General features: G+C 40.6%; 1 protein-coding gene and 1 pseudogene across 10 annotated transcripts in view; one reads left to right on the top strand and one right to left on the bottom strand.

Annotated features, from left to right (window-relative positions):
* Positions 1-24,483, top strand: part of MGAT5 (alpha-1,6-mannosylglycoprotein 6-beta-N-acetylglucosaminyltransferase) — a 333,504-nt gene that overhangs the window by 184,197 nt on the left and 124,824 nt on the right. For all 10 annotated transcript variants that reach the window (XM_030916139.1, XM_030916138.1, XM_030916140.1 and 7 more), the window contains 2 exons: positions 10,814-10,890; positions 11,947-12,036. In XM_030916139.1, coding sequence (XP_030771999.1) covers positions 10,814-10,890; positions 11,947-12,036 — 167 coding nt within the window. The remainder of the gene's footprint in view (positions 1-10,813; positions 10,891-11,946; positions 12,037-24,483) is intronic.
* Positions 12,947-13,374, bottom strand: LOC104654397 (annotated as a pseudogene).

Raw genomic sequence — 24,483 nt, 5'->3', positions numbered from 1 at the left:
TTATCTTTTTCAAAATCCCATATTTTACTTTGGAAGTTTGTCCTGAGGGTGAATGAGGCTATAAATGAGTGCCAGGTACAGTACCTGGAGCCAGGGTGACTCAGATGTTAGAAGGCTTTGCTGACTCTATTTTTTGAGTGAAGAAACTCCTGAAGGTTAAGTAACCTGCTCAGCTTGTGTGATTAATAAAAGGCAGAGAGATAATCGCAGCTGAGATCTCTTACAAGACAAAGCTCCTGCCTTTTCCAGGGCATAGCCATTACATTTTCTGCCTTTTTCATTGCTGAGGTTAAAGGTGGTCAAGGACTTTACAAAGACCGGGACATGCGGATGCTACTCTCTGCTGACACACTTCAGTGTCAGTTCCAGGAGCAGGCCTCTTCCTAATGAGGAGGCATCTTGCATGGTAGCCAGATAGTGTCTTATGAGAGGGTTGATCTACTGTTTGGAGATTTAGAGAAGAAAGATTTTTATAGCTTTGTAACTTTAGAGGCTGATGGAATGATGGCATTTTGGAATATATTTAATTAATTTTCATTAATGACAATGAATGTTGAAGAGACTATTTAAGAAAAGCATTAGAAGCTGCTGTTAATCAAAGAAGGGGCTGAGCATTCATAATTTTTTTAAAGACCTTGTGTCAGAAAAATACCCCTGACTTCCTTACTAATGCAAGACAGTTTTCAACTCTGGGGCCATTTACAATGTTAGATATAAACTCTATTCAACTGTAAAGATTTTATATAGTAGTATCTTTTAAATTACACATGGTCACATTTGTATCCACAAAATGTGACTTTCATTCCCCTTTTCCTCTGGATTTCACCTTTTTTCAAAATGTTGTTTCTCTACTCAAAGACCATTAGTTACTTCCCCTGGCCATTGCACTGAAACTCCACACGTGTTTTCAGTGACTTTCCTGTTTCCTGCTGTGATAACAGTGATAAATTATGTTCTGAGACTGGAATTCATGATTCTGTGGCAGGCCGTGTCAGCGTACCTTTCCAACCGTATTTCTTGCTACCCTACCCTGAATCCTCTGCTTTAGCCAAATTGTCCCCCTCTGCTCTCCTGTGCCCTCTCAGACAGAGATGATTGATTGGTTATGCCTACCCACTGTGGGTAGATTTGCTGTCCTGGTAAAACATTCTAATTGTTGAAACATAAATCTGTTTTCCATCTCTGGCCTTTCCTTTTCCTCTTTGTTATTTCACCTTTTACTCTATTGATTCCCAGCCGTGGCTGCCCTTTAGAATCACCTGAGGTTGGGAGAGCATTACAAAGGGGGATAGCAGAACCACTGCCTGGGGGCCATTTAAATAAGAATGTCTGGAGGGTGATGCACATTCTTAAAAGGTCCCCAAGTAATGTTTAAATGTGCAGATAGGGCTAGCAATGGCTAACTTGTGACCTTGGCCAAGTTACTTAATCTGCCTGGGCCTCAGTGTCTTCTGCAGCAGAATGAAGGATAATAGTACTTAGTATTGTGAGGCTCAATCGAGTAATCAGTGTACATAAGATACAGTGGTGTTCCTAGTAGATGCTCAGTCTGTTGGCTACCATCATTATTACTGCTATTCTTCAGTGTCCTCATCTTCCCTTTTCTCTCCTGTCTACTCTACGTTAGAGTTCAACTCAAATCCCATTTGTCCAGTGGTTACTCAAGGTTTAAACTAAGTTGCTGCAACGAAGAGACCTAAAAATGCAGTGTTGAATTGAGACAGAGGGTGGTTTCTCTGTCACGTGATAATCCAGTAGTGAGCAGTCCAGGCCAATAGAATGGCTCTTCTCTACACTGACATTCAGGGCTCCAGATGATTCCCATTTTGCTGGCTCATCGCATGTCCCATCTAGCCCATGGGAAGTGTATATCGCATTGGGCTGTTAACTGCCTTTTGTGGTGAGCAAGTTTTGGGTTCTAAGCATATTTAAGTCTCCCTCAAGGTGAATAATGTTTTGTGTTTCTCTTTGCTTCCCAGGAAGTACTGAAATCATGACAAATGCTCTAATTTAGGTTCAGTATTTGTTGAATGAGTCAATGTCAGAATTTTTCTGGTTTTTGTAACAGCTTTATTGAGATAATTTACATACCACACACTTCACATATTTAAAGTGTTTGATTTAAGGCTTTTAGGGACGAGTGTGGTGGCTCATGCCTATAATCCTCGCACTTTGGAAGGCTGAGATGGAAGGATGGCTTGAGCTCAAGAGTTTGAGACCAGCCTGGGCAACATAGCAAGACCTCATCTCTACAAAAAAAATCAAAATAATGAGTTGAATGTGGCTTTTAGTATATTCAGTTGTACAACCACCACAGTAGTCAGTGTTAGAATATTTTCATCACCTCAAAAAGAAATACCATATCACCTCTTCTCCCTTTCCTCAACCCTAAACAACCACGAATTCACTATCTCTCTAGATTTGCCTGTAGGTTCTGAACATTTCATGTAAATGGAATCTCATGTGGCCTGTGTGACTGGTTGCTTTCATCTAGCATAATGTTTTCAAGGTTCATCTGTGAAGCATGGATTAGCACCTCATTCCTTTTAATGGCTGAATAATATTCCATTTTATGGATATACCATATTTGGTCTGTTAATTGGATGATGGGTGTTTGTATTGTTTCCAAATTGTGACTGTTATGAATAAGGCTACTATGAACGTTTATGTACAAATTTTTGTGTAGTTATGTTTTTATTCTTTCATAGTGTAAATGAAGGACTAGAATTGTTGACTTAGATGATAAGTCTGTTTAACTTTTTAAGGACTGCTAGACTGTTTTCCAAAGCAGCTGCAGTATTTTGTATTTCTACTTGTTGAGGTTCTACTTTCTTTACATCCTTGTCAACACTTGTGGTTATCTGAATTTTTATTATAACTGTTTTAGTTGATGTGAAGTTGTACCTCATTGTGCTTTTGATTTCCATTTCCCTGATGACTAATGATAAGCTGTGCCCACTCTTGTCAGTAGCAATTATTTAACCCCAACTGTGTTCTTCCTATCATGTGTGTGCTCCTAGGCGTGTGATAACCTTTTCCCTGGCTGACCATTTCTAGTAGCAGCACCGTGGGGCTTATCAGAATGGAGGGTTGGTGTATATATGATATTGTGGCTGTGTGTAAATAGCATTCTTATATAACTGTTTTTCATACTGAGAATCTCGGTCCTAGCTCCCCTTTTTAATACTAATTTACCAAAAAGGGAGAAATCTTAATGCTGGCTTAACAGCTTAATTAGACAATCCTGCCGTAAAATAAATAAATAACAGAGGATATAACAAAAGGAGGTATGAAGAATCTGGAGTTATTTGGCTGAATTGTGATTTGAAATTTTATGACATTATCCTGGCCATGTGTTTTCATAGTCATCACAACTTTATTCTTTTTATACATTAGTTCTATTCTTGAAAAGCTATACATAGAAGACCCATATATATACATTGAATTTGATTTTCTTGTTGACTTCCATTATGTTCATAGTATTTGTACATGGGCAGTACTGTAGCTCCTAGTTTTTATACAGCAAGTCCATGAGGCCCTTGGAGGTGCTTCTTCAAGGGGGAATAAGAATTTGTTACTGTGTTCACTCTTGAAATTTCCCATGCAGAACATGAAGATGATGATGTGATGATATGCGTTTTAACAGTGTTGTGGAAATAATCTTGACTCCGAAGGCAAATGTCTCATTGAACATGCAGAGTGCTTTGCACATAGAAGGTGCTAGTGGATTTTGTCTAATCCATGAATGAGGAAGGCACTTCATCTCTCTCTAGGCCTTAGTGTTATGAATCAGGAAAAGTAGAGGGTTATTGAATGGTGTGGTTTCAGAAGTCCCTTGCAGCTCTAAAATTATTTTATGCAATGATGATTCTATTGTCAACTTAGATTAAAAAACAAAACAAAAATAATATACAAACAAGTATTTTCAGAGATCCCAGTATACACCTCTAGGAGTCCGTGAGTGAGTCTTGCCTGTTTCCCAGATCTTGACTTCTCAATTGCTTGCTGGGGAGGGAACTGCCTATTGCTGTGGAGCCCTGGTCCTGGAATTCATGTACATGACTCAGTAACAGAAATCAAATTACTTTTTTTATAGTGCAAAAGTAAAGCATTCCTAAATGAATATTTGCCAAGCTGAGTGACTGGTGAGGTCATTTTCAATGGGAGACTATATTCCACCATGGCTGATTTCAATCTGATTTATTGCCATCCACTCCTGAAGCCAAGCCAACTGATGAAGCTGCTGGCAAGAGTTGGGTCTCCAAGCCCATTGTGGAGATTGAGTCAGTTCCCCGCCATTGCTGAGCAGCCAGGCCACTGGCACACTCATTTGGCTACACTTTGCAGGGGCCATCTGATAAGCATGACCACATGTTCATATCAGGTATGCCAAGAGAAATGCTACCGCGTCTGACACAAAATAGAATCTCTGGAGACCTTTATCTTTTGAGAGAAAATATGTTTAGGGTGTCATTGCACTGATTGGAGCCCTTGCTCGCAAAGTTATCTTAGGGTCAGCAAAACAACTGGGTAAGGAGATTGAATCAGTTTCCTATAACTTCCTGGGGTCAACAGATACTCATGTTCTTTGAGGTTTCTGAGAGTTTTTATAAACCTACTTTTTCTATTTTTTTCTTTCCTTTTTTTACCCTTTAAAATGGCAATGGTGAGGGATTTAGATGCCCTTAATCTATCACATGCCTGTCCAGATCTAGATAAAAAGTTAATGGACCTGTGTTCTACAGGTTGTTAAAAAGAAGTGTCATCTCAAACAACACGTGTCATCTTTGCTGTATAGAATTGGTGTATGGGAAAGTGAGCCTTGATATAAAGACTCTCTTCCTAGTATGGTCAGCCATTGCTCTGAAAGAACTATCTTCTGTGTGAGGCTCTCATGTAAACACCTGTCTCTCTCTCTTGCATCCACTCTCCTCCATTCCACTTCCTCACTTTATCTTCCTGGTCCGGGAACAGGTAGTTGAGATTCTTACACATGGTACCACCTTTAAGCATTGACAGAAGTGGGATTAACCCCTGACTCCCATCCTCTTTGTTTTTGAGATTCTTTTTATAACCATATTTCCAGATCTCCTTTGTTCAGCAGTGAGGAGTGGTTATTAAAAACTTTAAATAAGTTTGTAATAAGTGAATGTTTTATGATGCCCCGTAGTTGATAGTTGGTGATACTTTAAAAAAAAAAAAAAAAAAAGGAAAATAGCATCTTTATGTATGCATAAATACTGATCCTAGGCAATTAGAAGATGAAAGTAGCCTTGTGTGACATCCAAGGCACCTAGCATCTGATTTATACAAGCAGTGGGACAGTTAACAAATGATTTATTAAGATTATCTCCAGGCTGGGTGCAGTGGCTCATGCCTGTAATCCTAGCACTTTGGGAGGCTGAGGCAGATGGATCGATTGAGGCCAGGAGTTCAAGACCAGCCTGGCCAACATGGTGAAACAGCATTTCTAAAAATGCAAAAACTAACCAGTCACAATGGCACACACCTGTAGTTCCAGCCACTTGGGAGGCTGATGCAGGAGAATCGCTTGAACCTGGGAGGCCGAGGTTGTGCCACTGCACTCCAGCCTGGGTGACAGAGCCAGACTTTGTCTCAAAAAAAAAAAAAAAAGAAAAATCTCCTACAACCATAAACCTGTCTTTTTTGAATACCTGTAAGATGTGACTGCTAGTAATTCACATGGGGGTCAGGCCATGTCCCTTCTCCCAGCATCAGGAATGACTTTTCTCCTACTACTGCAGCTTTCTGCTGTTTTCCTCAGTTGTGTGGCATGTGCAGTCCAGAACTCAGACTTTTTGGGTCAGTGACTCCAAGTAAGGCTCTCCCACTGCTTTTTATCTGTGGCACTTCATTGCATTTGTTCCAACAATATGGGGTCTCCAGTGTGCTGGGCATGTATCCTGGGAGTACTGACGGGTAGAGGAGGCTTCATTGCCAGGCACCTCATTCACTGTTGTGTGTGGTTTCCCTTCCTCCCACGTGTGCCAGCCCCCAGAAGGCAGGGCTGAGTCTTACAAGGATGCAGTGTTGGCATTTCAGCACGTGGCAGGCAGCAGATGCCCAGTGAAGGTGGGCTGAATTTGGAGGTCAGTGCTGAGGATTTTAAAGGCTTTCCTTTTCAGACTGTCGGATGAGGTAACCGTCTTCCTTTTTTCTAAAACGGGATAATGTATGTGATGTATCAAGGCAAGTTATCCTCCATCCATTTCTTTTCCTGTCCTGTATCACGCTATTTCTGTTCTCACCGTTCCTTTGAGACCATCATACCAGTTTCTCTGCCCTGACTCTCCCCTTTTTCTTTCCTTGCTCTAAGGTCATAGACAGCAAGAAACACACACACACACACACATATCTGTCTGGTTTCATATTTCTTTGTCCCTGTCGCTTCTTAATATGTATGTGAAATGCCATTGTCTCCCTCTGTACACGTCTCTCTCGGTATGTGTGTGTCTGTTGGGACTGTCAGGAGAATCTGGCTCCACGCCTCACAGGAACACCCCCGCTGTATGTGTTTGTGACATCTCGTGCTGCTTCTGCTCCTGCAGTGTATATGTTCCTCCTGAATCTTAAGCATTTCTGATGGCAGGAAAAGTATTTGTTCACTTAGATTAAACCCATATTCGAACACCCACTACATCGTGTGGGCACAAGTGACTGATAAAGCAACAGAATTTTTACACCTGCGTAATCTGCCTTCTTTGTAGATACCTGGTTGCCAATGCCATAGGATCATACAGAGGTGAAGTTTTGGGGGAAAGATGTTGCAACTTGGGCTGGTGTAAGGGTAACGGATAAAACTGAATCCTAAACAGAGCTGAGGCTTCATTGCTTACACTTAAAATTTTTATTTTCCCTTGCCCTTTCAACATTTTAAAAAAATGGCATGGGGAAAGCTTGGGATTAACAGCAGGGAGAGCATTCAAGTTACATATCTTGGCAGATCTTTCTCCTTTTTTCTTTTTATGCCCTCGCTTTTTACTTTATTTCAACTTTTATTATAAAGAGTCCATGCCATACAAGTTTGTTACATGAGTAACTATGTGACGCTGAGGCTTGAGGTTCCATGGATACCGTCACCCAGGCTATAAGCATAGTACCTACCTCCCTCTTTTGAAGAGAGCTTGTGTATAGTAAGCTCAGTTTCCCCTGGAAAGCAGTAACATTAACCTTTTTTGGCCCAAAGTTTTGTTTCTTAACCAAATTTAGATGAGAGGCACTTCCACAGTTAGGAAGGTCCTCCATGGACACAAACTAATAAAAATGTTTATAGAATTTTGGTCATTTGATAGAAACAAAATGAGGAGCCATCCTCTGAAAAGGAGCTCTAAGTCCTTATGAGCTGTGGTGAGTTGGAAGGTCTTGGTCAGGTTATTCCTGGTCAGGTTTGGGAGCAGTTCTGCCCTGTGCTGGGAAGGCTGGGACTCCCGGTTTCTCCCAGTCACAGATTCCCTCTACCCGAGAACCTTGAGCACTCTTCAACCAATGCCTCTGGAAGCCCCTTATCTATTCAGACCCATCACTGTGTAACTAAATAAAGGAGAGAAAATTAATGTATAAGAACATGGAGTTGCAGAGGAGACTCTGTTGAATTAGCTGACAAACCACCAGTTTGAGGAAGAGGAAAAGCCCTGGCCTGGTGGGAGTCTCCACTCAGTCTAGTTCTCCCTGAGCCCAGGAGTCAGGACTGTTGGGCAGAGGGGAACATGCCTGTGTTTATTCAGTCAGATGGCACTTATGTCTTCCTGCTGGATCTCTAGACACTAACTTTCCTATAGGTTCCTCATGTGCTAGGAGGGGAGATGGACTGCCATAAAGGAATAAAACACAATCACTCACTGCAGTTAGGAGAGACATGAGCAGGAGGCCAGGGAAGCCCAGAGGAGGACGGGATTCCTAATAAAATCCTGACTAGGCGTGGGAAGTAAGAATTAAGAACTATTTCTTCAGAGAGGTGTTGGCTTTAGCTGAAGAAAGAGGAAGGGGCTTTAACTGGGCAGATTAAGAGTGGTGACCTGGAGGGACTGAGGAGAAGGACATTCCAGGAAGAGGAAGGCCTGCAGGGAGTCTTGAAAGAAGTCAGTCCAGGAGGCTCTGGCAGAAATGAGGGGCCTTATTTTGGGAATCTCCTAGCATAGCAACAGGGGGGTCTGTGCCTGATTCTGTAAAAAATGTTTTATTGGAACACAGCCCATCCATTCGTTCAGCTGTTATCTGTGGCTGCTTTTTCATGACAACAGCAGAGTTCAGTAGTTGAGACAGGGATCTTGTGGCTCACAGAGTCTTAAATATTTATTTTCTGGTTCTTTATAAAAAAAGTACTGACCCTTAACTTTATTCCTTGAAATTCTTAATGAATGGACCCACACTGTCAGCTTTGGGGCTTTGCTTGCAGGCCTTTATGGACCTGTTAGTTTATTTTCTCATTAAATGAGCCTGCTTCTCCCCACCCTACCACACCACCGTGTCAGTAGCCTCTAGTTGGCAGTGAATATTCCAGGAGTAGAATAGTATCTGTGGTGTAAAGGGGGTGGCATTTCCCCGCCAGGTACCCCCTAAAATGTCTGATTACCAACTGCAGGCTCTCATAGACTGTGCCTAATTTCGTGGAACCTCTGCTGCTGCTCATTTGCTTGGCCAAAACCCCCCATCATGCCAAGTAAGCATTGGCAAGCAAAATCAGAATTAAAAATAGTGATAGGTATAATGGTCGCTGCAAAATACTGTTCTTTGGTGAGGCATTCCATTTGTTAGGGCTTCTGGAGCTCTTTCCACCTCAAGTTTGCATCTATTTCAAAAACAGAGAGAATGCTTTTCCAGAAACGTCTGTGCATTTGAAATGCTGTTTTCCCAGATATAGCAAGTGAAAGTTGTGTGGAATTATATAGCAAATGCCAACTTTTAAGCACCTACTGTGGTCTGTGGTATCTGCCATTGGGCATGCCAGGCCAGCCTCTTGATGGGTGTTGATTTAGTAAGAGCTGGATGAAATAGAGGCAGAGTCATTCCCATTTTACAGATCATGCAACAGGGGCTCTGACAAGCCAAGTAACCTCCATTTTAACTACTAAGAGACCCATGAGAAAGAGGCTATTTATTTTCATTCTCTAGTTATTTTTAGCAGATAGAGGGCTTATTAAAATACTTAAATCAAGAGGTCAAGAATTTTGATGACAGACTATCAAAATAACTGGTTTTCAAGGGGCAGGTAAAATCCTTCTTAGCACCAACTTCCGTCTCAGTCCCAGCAGCCACTGAGTTATTTCAATACCCCTGTGAAATAATATTGCAGTTTGGAATCTAATTTTTGATTATTGCTTTCTTTAGAAAACTATCAGCAGTAAGTAATGATATTTTCCAGACATTTCTGGAAAATATAGTAGGTCTGAAAAGAGAAGCGTGTAGGTTTAGGGTTGTGCTGTTTTCCGACTAAAATGGTCATTCCTACGTAACAGTGTGATCATAATCTTCCCCTCTCTAACATTATTCCACCATGTTCTTAGGGTAAAGATCAGGGTACTTATGGTGGTATTTGAAGCCTTTCCTGTTGCATCTCCTGTCTGGCCTGAGTACCTCACATTTCTTTCTGTTGGAGACCACCTCAGTTCCTTGAACGGCATCGTTAGATCATCCCTTTGGCTGGCTCACTCCTACTTTGTCTTCACATCTTGGCTAAGATGTCGCTGGATGCAGAAGGTCTTCTTGGAGCTTTGGAGAATAGGCTGGGTGTCTTTCCTTGCCCAGCCCTGCCATAATGCCTGTTATACTGTTGTTCCATTGTTCATTGTTCATTTATTTGTATGTTCTCCACCATTAGACTGTAAGCTTCATTTAATTTTTTTAATCGGCATAATTATACACATTTATAGGGCACTTAGTGATGTGATATTGTGATACATAAAATATATAGTGACCAGATCAGGATAATTAGCATTTTCATAATCTCAAACATTTCTCATTTCTTTATAGCTAGACAAGAGGAATAAGCTCTGGTGTTCTATAGCACTGTAGGATGATGCTAGTTCACAATAATATATGGTTTTAAATAGCTAGGAGGAGTATATTGAATGTTTCTATCAGAAGGAAATGACCCTTAGCTTCTCAAAGGCATTTGTTTTCATTTTGACCCTACAGTTACAAGGAATAGGAACCCATTCAAGCTAGCTAATATAAAAGGAGTTTATTGTGAGGAAATATTTGAAACAATAAGGAGACCTTCATGAAAATCTAAGGACTAGGTCTGTAAGAATCTGTATCCCATGGATACAGGGTGGGAGTTCCTTAGGATGGTGCAGATACATCGTATGACTCTCTGTGCACCAGCTCTATTCACATCTCTCTGGCCTGCTGGCTTTCTCAGCTCATGCAGTTGTCTTCACGAGGTCTGCTCATGGCCCCAGCTTGCCCACATAGCCTAGAATGTCCCTACCAGTGCTGGAGGACCCTCCTAAACACATGGCTCTATTTTTTGCTCCCTGCTTGTTTGGTTTCTTAGTTGCCCAATTGCAGATTTCTAAGCAAGCACTCTGGTTGGCCTGGCTCACTTTTTTAAGCCGGGCCACACATGTTGTCATAGGTCTCTGACCAGCCTGTAGGTGGGCTGTCCTCAGGTCAGTCATCACTGTGAACCAGTCAGCTATGTTGGAGCTGGAGGGGCTCCATGTATCAGAGCAGGGCTGCCAACAGAGACCTTTCTTTTTTGGTTTCTCTCCCTACCTCTTGGCTTACAAGAATGTTAGGCTTGTGTTTTATAGATCTCATTGTATCCTTTGTTGTTTTTCGTTCTTCACAGATATCATTAACGGAGCTCAAGAAAAATGTGTATTGCCTCCTATGGACGGCTACCCCCACTGTGAGGGAAAGATCAAGGTAAGGCGGAGGCGAGCAGGGTCATTTTCATCATCTCCCGCCTGCACCTCTTCTTTTTCCTTTCCCTTCCTTTTCCTCCTCAGTGATACAAATGGGTGACTGAGCCCTTGACATGGATCATTTATGGGGTGCCTCCATTCTGCCAGCTTTGGCTGTGGCTATGACAACCCTGCTCTGCCTGTGTCAACCATGTGGGGTTGGTCAACAGTGGCGCTCACTGGTCAGCATGAGAGAGCCTGGACCATTTCAGGCACCTGCTCAGTCTTTGAAGCTGACTTCCCCTCTCTGTTTCCCAGCCTCCAGCAGGTGATCCTTTGAGGACCAATGACAAGAAACTGCCGTTATTTAGTGTCCAACTCCCCACCCTCTCAGTCCCCAGGCTCCTGCTCTGAAGCCTTCAGATTGTGGTTTAAGTGTCACATTTGTATTTGTGATTGAGTACCCAGAGACACTTGGCTGCTCTTTTACTTGGCTGCTTTTTTTTTTTTTTTCAGAAATCCTATTTGTATGGCCTGTCCCTGGGGAGACCACTCCCTGCTCAGTAGTTTTCAGAGAAAAGTGTCCATTCAGAGATGTAGTTATGACAGTGGGACCAGCCCCAGAAACATTTGGGTGGTATCCATGTGGGCCGTCTGTCAACACTCACTTGTGCCCTCCTGCACACACTGTGTTTCAGGTACCATGCTGTGGGCTGTTGGAACTGGAGTTCCTGGAGGGGTGTAGATATCAGAGTCCCATTAGGCACTTGATCTTGATAAATATCCCCGAGCCACCGCCTCTCCTGGGCTTTATTGCCTGCTGTACCACAACCTTACTCTCCACTCTAAGCACTTCTGCTGAGGCCTAATGTAAGCCAGTGTCTTCCTATTAATCATCCAAGGAGGTGAGCTGCGCACCTGGCTATCTTGACCTTAGCTCAGTGACTCTGTCACTCAGTTCTTTAGGCCACAGCTTGAGCCATCCACTCTGTCTTCACCATTCCTATCCTCTCCTTCCCTGTCAGCAGATGTCGAGGGCCTGTGAATGGGCTGCTCAGAGATGTTCTTCTTGTTTCAGTGGATGAAAGACATGTGGCGTTCAGATCCCTGCTACGCAGACTATGGAGTGGATGGGTCCACCTGCTCTTTTTTTATTTACCTCAGTGAGGTGAGTAGCTTTCTGTGGCTCCTGGGGGTAGATGTGAGTTGTTGAACTGTTCTGTAGCTGAGTCTGAAATTTGAAAAGCTTAAAAACGTGTGATATTTTTATATGAGGACCTATGGTTCTGCCCTTCATTACTTTCCCTACTCCCCAGGAAGGATGATTTTTTTTTCCCCCTTGTGGGAAGAATAAGTGGAGTTAGTTAGCTATTTCCTTTTTTCCTAGTTTTTTTTTTTTTTTTAATTGTGGTAAAATAGACATAACATGACATTTGCCATCTTAACCATTTTCAAATGTACAGTTCAGTGGCATTAAGTATATTCACATTATTGTTGCAACCATCACCACTGTCCATCTCTAGAATTCCTTTTATCTTGCAAAAGTGAACTTCTAGACTCATTGAAATCTAACTCCCCGTTAAGACCCTGCTTTCAGTTATTTTGGAAATATACCCAGAAGTGAAATTGCTGGATCATATGGTAATTGTATTTTTGATTTTGGGGGAACCGCCATACTGTTTTGTACAGCAGCTGCCCCATTTTATACCAGCAATGCGCAAGGATTTTAATATCTTCATATTCTCACCAACACTTGTTATATTCTGGTTTTGTTTTTTGAATAATACAGTTATTTAGAGAAAGGAGGATCATTCAGCTTGGGTAGGTAGAAAGGAGTCAATATTGGGAAATCTCCTGGGTTTGTCAAGAATAGATGCCATATGAGCTGAATCTTGAAAGTATATGTGAGAAGTAAGGTAGGTAAATGAAAGACAAAAGTGTATTCAAGGCAGAGAAACAACATAGGGAAAGTTATGGTGTCAGTTGCACAGTGGGAGTGGCGGGACAGTGGACATAGGCAGCGGCTACCACTTGGGAAGTATGGAATACTCTCCCAAAACCTGGGAATGTGGGTAGACCTACCTGCTGATAGACTTTATCTTCAGGTCCTCTATGCCATCAACATACTCATCCATGCTGCGGTGGAATTCAATGTAGCTGAAGCTCCTGCTCTCTGTGTAGCTATTTTTGGAATTCTCCCAGTGACGCTTGAGTACATTGGGGGCATTCTGGGCCCATACATATGCGTGTCTATAGCAGTCATTCCAGTTGTCATGAGCACATGTATGCTCAATTTGGTACCCTGAGATTTAGATGAACATGTGAGAGCTCTTATCTTTTAAAACACTTCTTTTTCTCTCATGAGGACATCACATCTGTACTCTTGGACGTGGGTAGTGATGTTTTATGAATTGCCTCCAGTAGATGTTTTTCCTGTGTACAAGCAGCCTGCATAGGATCAAAGCAGGGCCAAGAGTGGGCTCCAGATCTTTAGAGAGGTTGCCATCTCAGTCACCAGGGCCACCCTATTCAGATTCAGCGTTTGAGTCACTGCTCATAGAAGGGATTCGTGTGTGTATCTGAACAGCAGAGTCTATGTCCTCCTCCTCCTTTTACAGCCCAGGAAGCATTTACTGGTTTATTATAACAGAAACAAATCAGAAACAGCCAGAGGGAAGAGATGCGTAAGACAGGTTTGGGAGGGAAGTAACTAAAAGTTAGTTACTTTTACCTTTTTTCCCCTAAATCTGAGCCTCATTTTCATTTGTACCCTTGAATTTAAATAGCAGCTTTTGTATTTTTTTTTTTTTTTAACGGTTGCAGAGAACTTTATGGGTCACTTGAATCTCGTACAGGCTTTAAGGATATCCGTTTCACCTAGAGTCTAGGGAATCAAAACCGGCTGGCTTCCCCTTTATGGACTGGGGGAGGAAGGGGTCTTTGGGATCTTGTGAAACAGGTTCTAGCCAATTCTGAGGTCATGCCTCCACACACCCTCTGCTGCCCTTTTTTAAATTCTATCCCCCGTTTTTGTTTGCTGTTGCTGTTGTTATTTGACCAATAATAACAGCTGGTGATGCCATGCAGGAAGGAGAATACCTTCATTTTTGAGGCTAAATAAAACATTCTTGCCATGGTTTTCCTTGTGGGATTCAGATGCCTCTCTTTTCTTTGCCATAGGGTGATGGGGATAGAGGCCAAACAGTATTGCTAATAGGACATGTGGCCCTGATTCTGTGGGGTTTGCCCCTCTCTGACTATTACTTCTTTTGCCTGGGTACATTGAAGTCACACAAAAAGTGTGTGACTTGGGGGTCCAACCAGGCTCCATGATTTTTTGGGGGAAGGGGAACAAGGTTGTTCCATTGCCATCATGAAAACCCCAGAGCTAATTCTAGTTAAAATACCTCTTGGAAATGAACAGCTCTGAGAGTTGGGTGTATGAGGCTCCTCATTAGCAGGCTGCTGGCAAATTGACTTGGTAGCATTTATTTGAGTTTCTGGCTTCGGGCTTGGGTGGCCTGGGGTCTGCCTTCTCATTTCCTTCTCCAGAGGAGTAAAGCCTGGGGCCACGCGCTGACCTTCACTCTAGTTGAAAAGTCAATTAGAAGTACCTCTCCTGCCCTGAGGAAAAGGTTCCTCATTTAGTTTAATTTTCAAAAGTTGTATTCCCCTTTCTACTTGATAGAATTTAGCTAGAGTCTGACCGGGCTCCATGATTGACAAGCTGGGCTGATTTCATGCCTTCCGAAGCCTTTGCATGTTGGGGTGTGCTGCTGAGGCAGAGGATTTTCATGCCCATACTTCCATCTCCTGGGAAGGCATGGAGAGTGATCCAAATGGAAGAGACTGCAGTTATTTGTGACTTCTTTCCCTCCCTTTGTGACACCTCACCCCTGCCCCCAATGAAGTATATGGCTAAGCTGAGAGAAAAGTGAGGTTCTGGGGAAGGGAAGTAGGGAGGAATACGGGATGAAGAGATATGATGGATCACATACACTTGCTATCTGAGGCTGAGTATTTCATTTTGGAACCAGCAACTATGTTTTCTCTTCCTGAGGTGTGAAATATGCTTTATTAGCCCATTCCACTCTCTTCTTACGCAGATGATCGTAAGATTTTTGTTACTTGGCTGAATTCTATTCAGTGAGCAGTTATTGAATTCTTTGTCAACAGTTAATGAAAACACATTTTCTTGACACCATGTTATGTGTTAATCATTGTAAAAGCAACAGGAAGAAAGGATGCAGGTAACCAAACCAGGAGAAGGGGTGGAGATAACTAGGGAACTCTTCTTAAAAGTTTTAATCTGAGTGTAACCCTGAACCTCTGTGCTTTTCTATGTTATCATAGCATTGTAATAAGTACCCTGTGAGAGTTAAAGGAGAATTTCACCAATATGGTCCCTTCAATAGGAATACTACCTTAGAGTCTTACACCTGACTTCAGCTTCTGTTTCTGCTGCTTTCTAAGCTCTATGAGGTCACTTAACCTTTTGTGCCTAGGATTCTTCCTTTATAAAATAACAGGAATGTACTTAGAGTACAACCTGGCAGATAAAAGACACTCAATAGCATAACTGACATTTGTATGGTTTTCCATGCTGTGATCTTTTGAGAATAGTTGTAGGGTGTCACTTAGCCTTGGACATGATATGTGGGAACATTGTTCCGTTTTCGAATTACAATCAATTTCGGTTTCATTTACCAATGTAATACAATTTTAGATCCTTTGACTTCTGGTAATATAGAAATTCAGCTGTTTCCCTTAATGCCTGTTTTTAAATTGACAACATTTGTATGTATTCGTGGTATACAACTTGATGTTTTGGTATGGGTCTGCATTGTGGAATGGCTAAAGCAAGCTAATTAACATGTGCATTACTTCACATACATATTTATTTGTGGTGAGAGTATTTTCCCTTGATTTGTCATTTCTGGGCATGATACTTGTGTTTGCACTGGAATTAGCTGCACGTATGGAGTCAGTGCACCCTATCATTGTTAATGTGAGATTAGTAGAGATGTTTTGTAACACCAGTTAATTCCTTCTTAGTATTTTTTAAATATTGGACATTATCTGTGGCTTTGTAGGAGCTGTTGGTTCACTTGTGTGGTTTTATTCTCTCTTGCTGTCTTGAAACTTTCCTTATTCTGTTATTTAAGTAAACTCTGAAACCTGCGTTTTTATTTCCTGTATCATCAACTAGGTTTCTCTTGCAACTGGGGAGATGATTGAGAGAGACATCTTCATTTGAGTTGTTAACGTGATTAACACATGCACCAGTGACTTTTCTTCTATTCCTAATCTTGATTGAAAGAGCCAATTCTTGTTTTGAACTATGTTTAACATCAGAGCTTTGACAGATGCCAAAAAGACATGAAATAAAATGCCTCTTGTATAGTCAGTCACTCGTTGAATTGGAGCGTTTAGATTCAGACCCATCTGAAGAGACGGTACTCTTCCTTCATTGTTCTTTCTTATGGTTGTCTCAGTGCACCAGCTTCCACTGAGTTATGAGATTAGAAACTTCTGTTAGTACTTTCACCCTCACCAACTTGTAGTCTAGGGATATTTTTTGGTTAAATCCCAGGAAGCAAAGCCATCAATATTTTTCCTTAAAATACTCCCACAGCTGCTTGTTATAATATCTCTGGCACTGTACTAGAGATGGTAGAGATAAAAGCCGAGTGGTTGCCCTTCTTCAGAGGTGGGACTTTGGGGGCAGACAAGAGAAGAATGAAATACTATTGATTCTCCCTTGTACCAGACACCTCAAATACAGAACAACCCCATTTTATTTAAGTGACTTCAGCATCTGAGGATTTTAATATCCACAGGGGTCTTGAAACCAGTCCCCAACAGATACTGTGGGTCAGCTATACACGATCTTATTTAAACCTCTCTCCAAGTCTGAAGAGTAATGGAGAGCCAAGTCATAGATAGCTCAGAGAGGTTAAGTCACTTAGCCCCAAAGCCCTGCACTTTTCATTCCTGCTGTCTCCTTTGTGATGAAGGAAAACTGAACTTGGGTAGCTGACTTGTAGCCATTGACTTCCACTTATGATGGAAAAATGGCTCTAATTTAGCTAACTTCAATGAATAGATCTTCACTGCTAGTTTTCTAGTTTTCTAATACTCATAATTTCGATACCCTACACCTCCAAAAAAAAAAAAACTCTCCTGCTACCATAACTCATGAAAACCAGGTGTCAGCCCTTCTAAGTTGTAGGAATAAGCAAATGATTCATTAGGCAGCCTTGTATTTCCAGAACATGAGGCAGTTCATTTTCTGTATCTGTTTTTGTGAGCCATGTAACTACTCCCATTATAGAGACAAGGCCCTAAAAGTAATTACTCTGAATGTCATTGTTTCAGGTGTATTAACTTAACCATCTGCAGAGCCTTTTACTGCTACCAGCTTTTACAAAATTTAGAATGAATTTCTTCATCTCTGTTGATATTATGTTGATAGATGATACTGATATATTTGACACTGACACATTTTTTTCTTTTTAAACAGTTGTTACAGAACCTAAGAAGTGTCATACCTTTCCAGAGTTCCTAATTTGTTTGTGCTTTTCTTGTATGCACTTCTGTTGCCATTGCAAGTAGAGTTGCTCTGAAATAATCAAATTGCCCAGTGATTGATTGCTAGATCTTAGGATGTGTGCAAGCTGTTGCTTCAAATGCCAATTTGGACTGGATGCATGAGAGTGTGTCTATGACTCTTTCACAAAGGAGCAAAAGAAGCAGTTTCATGCCTTACTTGTCAATCTAGTTATACTTCATAAACAACAGACGTAAAGGTCTTTGCTTCTTTCTGTTCTCCCTTGGCAGTATGTAAAACTAATATTGGCTGAGCATGTAATTAACCTTGAGTTTAAATTCAGCGTACTTAATCCCTTGATTAATGCTAAGATTAATGCCCAACAGGAAAGGTTGAAAGCTTAAATGTCTGTGAATGCGAGCATGAAATGAAATCCTAATAACCAGTACAATGATTTGGATTTATGAGCTGTGTTGGCTGCTAAAGATAACTTGGAAATGGTGTTGCACAGACTAATTTGTCAAAGTGGGCAGTGATAAAGAATGGACTGTTTAGGTTGCAGGAGAAAACCTGAATGAAAAAACAACTAACATTTTGGGGTGGGCCAGGGAGTACTTTTAAAAATATCACCGGATTGTTGCCCAAGAATACCAACACACACCCTTTAAATGTTCAGCCCTTCGAAGTGGGAAATTCTCTTTCCTCAAGACAATATTTCTGGGCAGTAAAGGAGGTGGCAGAGATTTACGATCATATTCTTTTCACCTTCTCTGTTCAGCCTTTATTGGTATTTTTTTCATCTATATATATTTGTTGCTCTTACTACCCGAGTTCTAAGACGGCCTTAGTAAAAGAATTAAAAAAAAAAAAAAAAAAAGTCCTGAGTTTCCAGAACAGTATTTGTTAGCCTGACTGATCTCTGTTTCTCCCTTTAGCCCCTTACCCACTAAAGTTCTTAGCATCACTTCCTGTTTATGAATGTTATATACCACAACGGTTATATTTAGACTTCTTGTTCTGGCCTCCACTTTACAAAAATCAGAAGGGCAAAGGACAAGACTTGCCAAAACCCAAACCGACACTTCTTTGACTGCTTCTTGGAATACATGTGGCAGGATGGGGCTTCAATGCTGTCATCTCCAATTTGTTTTTTATACACATTTAAATATTGTCTCATGTAATTTCTCTTATATGACCCTAAAAATACTTTAAAAATTACTTTTAAAAGTATTTTAAAATACTTAAAAATTTTTTTTAATGTGCAAAATTTCAAGCATGTACTACAAAAGAGTATAACAAACTCTTGTGTGCCCATGATCCATATTCAACAATTGTTAATTCATAGCCAATCTCATTTATAACCTCCTCTGCGTCATTATTTTAGGACAAATCTCAAGCATCATACCTGTTTCAATTTGTATCTCTAAAAGAGACTCTTTGAAAACATATTGTACAACTATTCTCATTATAACTGCTAATACTATTTCACACCTGAAAATTAACGTAATTCCTTCACATCAGATTAGTATTCATATTTTCAAGCCATTGTATAAATTAAAGTGTATTTATTTGAACTGGGTTTCCAGTAAGGACCCTAAATTGCAATTGTTGATGTCTTCTAAATCTCTCTTCATTTTAGGTTCTCTTCTGTCTCTTATTTTTCTTCCTTCTAATTTTTTGTTAGAGAAACTGCTTCATTGCCTTAGAGTTTGTCTTACTCTGAATTTTGGTTACAGCCCATGTTGTTGCATAACCTGGCTCTTTGCCCCCTTCTATTTCCAGTAAAGTGATAGCTAGATCTGAGGTTTGATCAGAATAATGTCTAATATTGTTTGTGCAAGTTATTTCATGGATAATGGTATTATATACTTGAATTAGGAGGCACATAATGCCTGATTTCTCTTTCTCTCTCTCTCTCTCTTTTTTTTTTTTTTTTTTTTTTGATGTTAACATCATTGATCAGTGCCCAGGTTCGTTAATTCATTAATAATACCTTCTTAATATATCAGGAATACTTCTGTGCAGAGATGTGACTCTTCATCAGGTATGTGATCACCCTAAGAGGAAGTTCATAGAAGAAACCATTTATTTCCCAGTTCATTTCTTAGCATCTTCCGGCTTTTTTTCTTTCTGCTTTCTTGCTTTTTGTTTTTTATTATCATTATGAAGTAATGGATTAAAACATATGAACAGTCCGTTGCAGTTATTTTCTTACTGATTGTCAAGTTGTCCTGCTTTGGCCAGTGAGGACCTATTCATACTGCTTTCTCAGACCTTTTGACATGACCATGGTAGTTTGTAATAGTTTTGTTGTTCTATGGTATGCCAAGATCTTCCAGATTCATATCATACAGTTCCTACCCTAGGCCTGGAACCAGCATCTCTAAGAACCACCTTGCTTCCCCAGCCTGCATACCACCCCAGTTTCTCTTAGAAATAATGCCTAGGGGTCACAACCTGAGTGCCAAGAGCATTAATTGCTATTGATTTTTTTCTGGCTGCTGGAGATTGAACAGTGAATAAACCCTCCTCATTATGGTTGTGTTATGTAAGGAGAGATAGCTAGCAACATCAAAAAAGTAAGATGTATCATCTCCTAGACTGTAGTACATGCCTGGGGAGAAATACTAAAGAGAGAGCAATAAGTACTTATGATAAGTGATGGTGTCAGTTTTGGATAGAGTTTGTCAGGATAGGCCCTACTGAGAAGTTGAGAAAATGATGTTTTACCATATTTGAAGAAAGTGAGGGAGTAAGAAGTGCAGATATCTGACAGATGTTTAGCAGGCAGTGGGAAGAGAAGTGCAGTCGCCCTGGAGTGACCATTAACACCTAACGTTAACAACAAGTACAAGGAAAGTCATCTCCATAGAGAGTTTTGTCTGTTTTGTTCTCACGTACAGTGATGTCTGGCACATGTATTTATTGAATGAATGATTCTATCTGAAGCATTTTTTTTAAATCAGCAATAGTTTTTTGTTTTGAGTGGGGAACTTCTAGCTCTAAGCCTTCCAGTCTTTAAAAAATGTCGTAAACTTTGTAACATTAAAATAGGCTAAGACATTTGAGCTGAGACACGAAGCAGGGGTGTTTTGAGCACTGATTAACACGTTTAATATACAGTAGTCCTCTCTTATCCATGGGGGATATATTTTAAGACCCAGTGGTACCTGAGACTGAAGGTAGTACCGAACCCTGTATAAACTATGCTTTTTCCTTCACAATGTTATGGCTTCTCTTTGGCTTATCTGAACTGGGGCAGCATCATTACTCTTGGGCTTTGGGGCTGCTATTAAGCAAAATAAAGTTTATTGAACACAGGCACTGAGATACTGAGACAGTTGATCTGGTAACGTAAAGGCTACTAAGTGACTAATGTGAGTGGGTTGTGTCTATAGCATGGATCCCCTGGACAAGGGAGCTACTCCAGCCCTGGGCATGATGGAGCAGGAATCGCAAGCATTCATCATGCTACTAAGAGCAGTGAGCAATTTAAAACTTCAGAATTGTTTATTTCTGGAATTTTTTATTTAATATTTTCAGACTGCGGTTGACTGTGGGTAGCTGAAATATCAGAAAGTGAAGCTGTGGATAGGAGGGGACTACTGTAATGCTCTCTAATATTATGAGAGCATGCAAGGGATCAGACTAGACTGTTAGAATGGAATGAACCAATTGTATTAGAAGGCACAGCTTTCTTGCCCATTTGTTATTCTCATTGTCACTTAGCATAATTGCACATTAAACACAAAAAAGGAGCTATATCATTGGTGTCTAAAATGTGACTACCTCTTAAAATTGAGTGACTTTAATTGTCAAAATGTCCTCATGTGGATACAGACCAGTTGGGACCAGTTTTGCCAGCATCCAGTGGGAGCTGTGCCTAGTGAGAGTTGCTATCTAGAAAGTATCTCTATACATTATCTCTGGTTGGCTACAGAGGAATTTGCTGCTTTTCATGTGTAAGGGAAAATTGGCTTTTCTTGTCTTACAGCAATTTGGGATGGATTATTGGGTGTCTCATCCTCTTGTTAGAACCCCACTGGTTTTGTGGCACATTGAACACTTACTACAGCATCCCTTTAATTTCTGCACGCCACCCCCCCACCCCTGATATGCTGAGCAGAACTCTCATGGATCACTCTGGCCCTGTACTCTGTCTCTTGCAGGTAGTCAGTTCTGTACTTTGTGTTAATAATACTCCTGCCTGTCTTGGCAGGGGGCAGCAGTACAGTGTTATAGGATACACATAAGACCTGATTCCCTGTCTGGATCCCACCACTTCCCTACGTGGCTTTGAGCTTTCCCTTGAGTTTTCAGTCTGGTTTCTCCTCATTGAGGTCAAGATAAAGCCTGCTTTGCCTCCCTCAGTGTATTGTTGAAAGGTTCCAATGAAATGAAAACAGTGAAGCGCCACATAAGTGGAAAAGAGTATCATTATCATGAGTCTCTTCAGTGCCCCCAAGTCATGCTTTTTGATTTATTCATTCAGTACTTAACAAATACTAATTGAACATTGCCTGTGTGCCAGGTACTGTTTTCAGGGCTGGGGATAGAGTGACGAACCAGACAGATGAGGTTTCTGTCCTCAAGGAGCTTACTTGCAGATGGGGCAGCAAACAATAAAATCAGTACCTAAAAGGACTGACACAAGGGATGAATACTCTGAGGAAAAATAAACTAGAGAGGATGAGAGTAGCCAGGTCAGTGGGTCAGGGAAGGCTTCTCTAAGGAGAAGTTTGAGCATAGTATGGAAGGAAGTAAGGCATAGAACACTCTAGAAGGAAGAGGGTTTCAAGTAGAAAGAAGAACAAATGCAGATGCCCTGAGCTATAGGGTTACCAGATAAAATACATTACAGCCAATTAAGTTTGAATTTCAGCTAAACAATGAATTTTTTCAAGTGTAAGTATGTGACAAACGCTGTGTGGGACATACTTACACTAAAACAAAAACTGTTGTTTACGGTTAAAATTTAATTGAGTACCCTTTTTCTTTTCCCTAAATCTGGAAACCCCACTGAGATAGGGATGAGCTTGTGTGTTCTTGGGAGTTGCAAGGAGGTTGGCTTATGTAGGGCAGGATGAATGAGGCAAACACTGTAAGAGCTGAAGTCAGATTCTATAAGATCTTGGTATAAATTCTGGATTTTATTCTGAGAGCAAGGAGAAGCTGTTGCAGCATTTGAGTATGTGTAGAATGTGATCCAATTTTGGTGTTTCATTTGCTCTTTCTTCATAGAACAAATGGTAGGAGCAAGAGTTGGAAGCAGAATTGTTGCTACATTCGTTAACCATACAGTACTGCCGTGCACTAAGAGTATAATCATTTTAAAGGATTTCTTTTAGAAGACCTAGGCGGTGATACTCCAGTATTGAAGACGGGACTGTGCTTATGGGACTGTAGGAACCAGAAGTTTAGCCAATATGCTTCAAATACTGATTGAGCTTACCAGATCTGGACAAGACAGGTGGCATTTCCGTCTTTAGCTGTGTCTAGTCTGTGCTTCAGCCTCTTCATCTAGCATGATAATTAGCCTTTCTCAGGAGGTTATTTGAAAAGACCAAATGAGATGACGTGTGTAAAGGGCTTATCCTCATGCTTGGCTCCTAGTACATCGCAACTTTTATTCTTATTCTCTCTCAGCCCACTCCCCCTACACAACTCTTCAGATAAGGACCAAAATATTAATCAACTCAGGTGTTGGTGCAGAGGACCAGTCTTAGAAAGCTGAACCACTTAACCACTTACATGAGTAGACATCCTTTACTATCTGCACTTTGTCATTAAAACTTTAGAAAGTAGAGGAGTCGGGAGTTGGCATGTGGTAGAGAGAAGTGCAGGGGGCTTACTTTTTTTTAGCTTATCCCTTAATGAGTAACTTCATTTGATGTCATCAGTATAACAAATGTGTATATGTTTATGAATGTGAGTATATATAAGTGTAATCAGTGTGTCAAATGAATAGATATATAGTCAACTGTATTCATTTGATATATGACCAACTAGCCTAACAGGATGACATAAATTCTGTCTTTCAGATCTTACAGGATAATAAAATTAGGAGGGTTACCTGATCCAACTCTAAAGTAGATGAGAAAACTTGAAAGCCAAATGGTTTAAAATTACATGCCTAGTTATTTGCAGAGTTGGGCATAGAGTCCATTTTGACTGATCCCAGATTCAGTCATCTTTCCCCGCTGAAATAGGTCCCTTATCCCTCACGAACCTTGGCCTAAAGGTAACTCTAATGTATCCTGGTTAGGGAGGCAACAAATTTCACTTGTCACTCAGCCCTGCCACTCACTAGAGAAGTTATAGCGGCAAATTCACATTAAGCCTTGACTTCATCCCAGGTAACATATTGATAGTACCCATGTTATAAGGCCCTATGGGGAATTAAATCATGTAGTGTGTGTTATGGAGCCCAACATATAGTAAGTCTTCATATGTGATGGCATGCTTATATAACTCCTTTAAAAATTATTCTCTTAATGTTCATTGTGAAATGTATAATATGTAGATTAGCAAAAAGAAAATGAAAAGCATCCAGAACACCATCATCCAGAGATGATTTTAGACTTTTCGTATGCATTTTTCTCATTTAGTTTTGATCGTACTTAAATCTTCTGAAAAATACAGCATGAAATCCTGTGTGTCGGTGACCCATTAGAACAGGACACTTCACGTTAATCATGAAAGAAAAAGCCACAACAAAGACTAATCATTCTTTCAAAAGAACAGAACATTACTACTAAAAGTTTTGCCATATTATATCTAACAACATGCATGTATACATTGAATCTATTAGTTTTCCCAGTAACTTTGTTACTTTCCCTCTTTAAACTCCAACTTGAGTTGTCTATGTATCTGCCAACAAGTTTTTTCCCTTTAATATAATGAATTGTCTATCCTACAGACCTTGGAAATAAGTCTTACCAGATTAGACTTCTAGGGACTCAGAGAATGCTTTGATTCGCAGTGTTTATGTTTAAGCTGCAAAACCCTTTTTGTTCAAGGAAGTTTAAATCACTGTGAGGAGGAATGTCAAAAAAATAAATTGCT

Source organism: Rhinopithecus roxellana, chromosome 14 (genome assembly GCF_007565055.1).
Source record: "Rhinopithecus roxellana isolate Shanxi Qingling chromosome 14, ASM756505v1, whole genome shotgun sequence".
Lineage (NCBI taxonomy): Eukaryota > Metazoa > Chordata > Mammalia > Primates > Cercopithecidae > Rhinopithecus > Rhinopithecus roxellana.
Note: the sequence above shows the minus strand (reverse complement) of the source record. Positions and strands in the feature narration are given on the sequence as shown.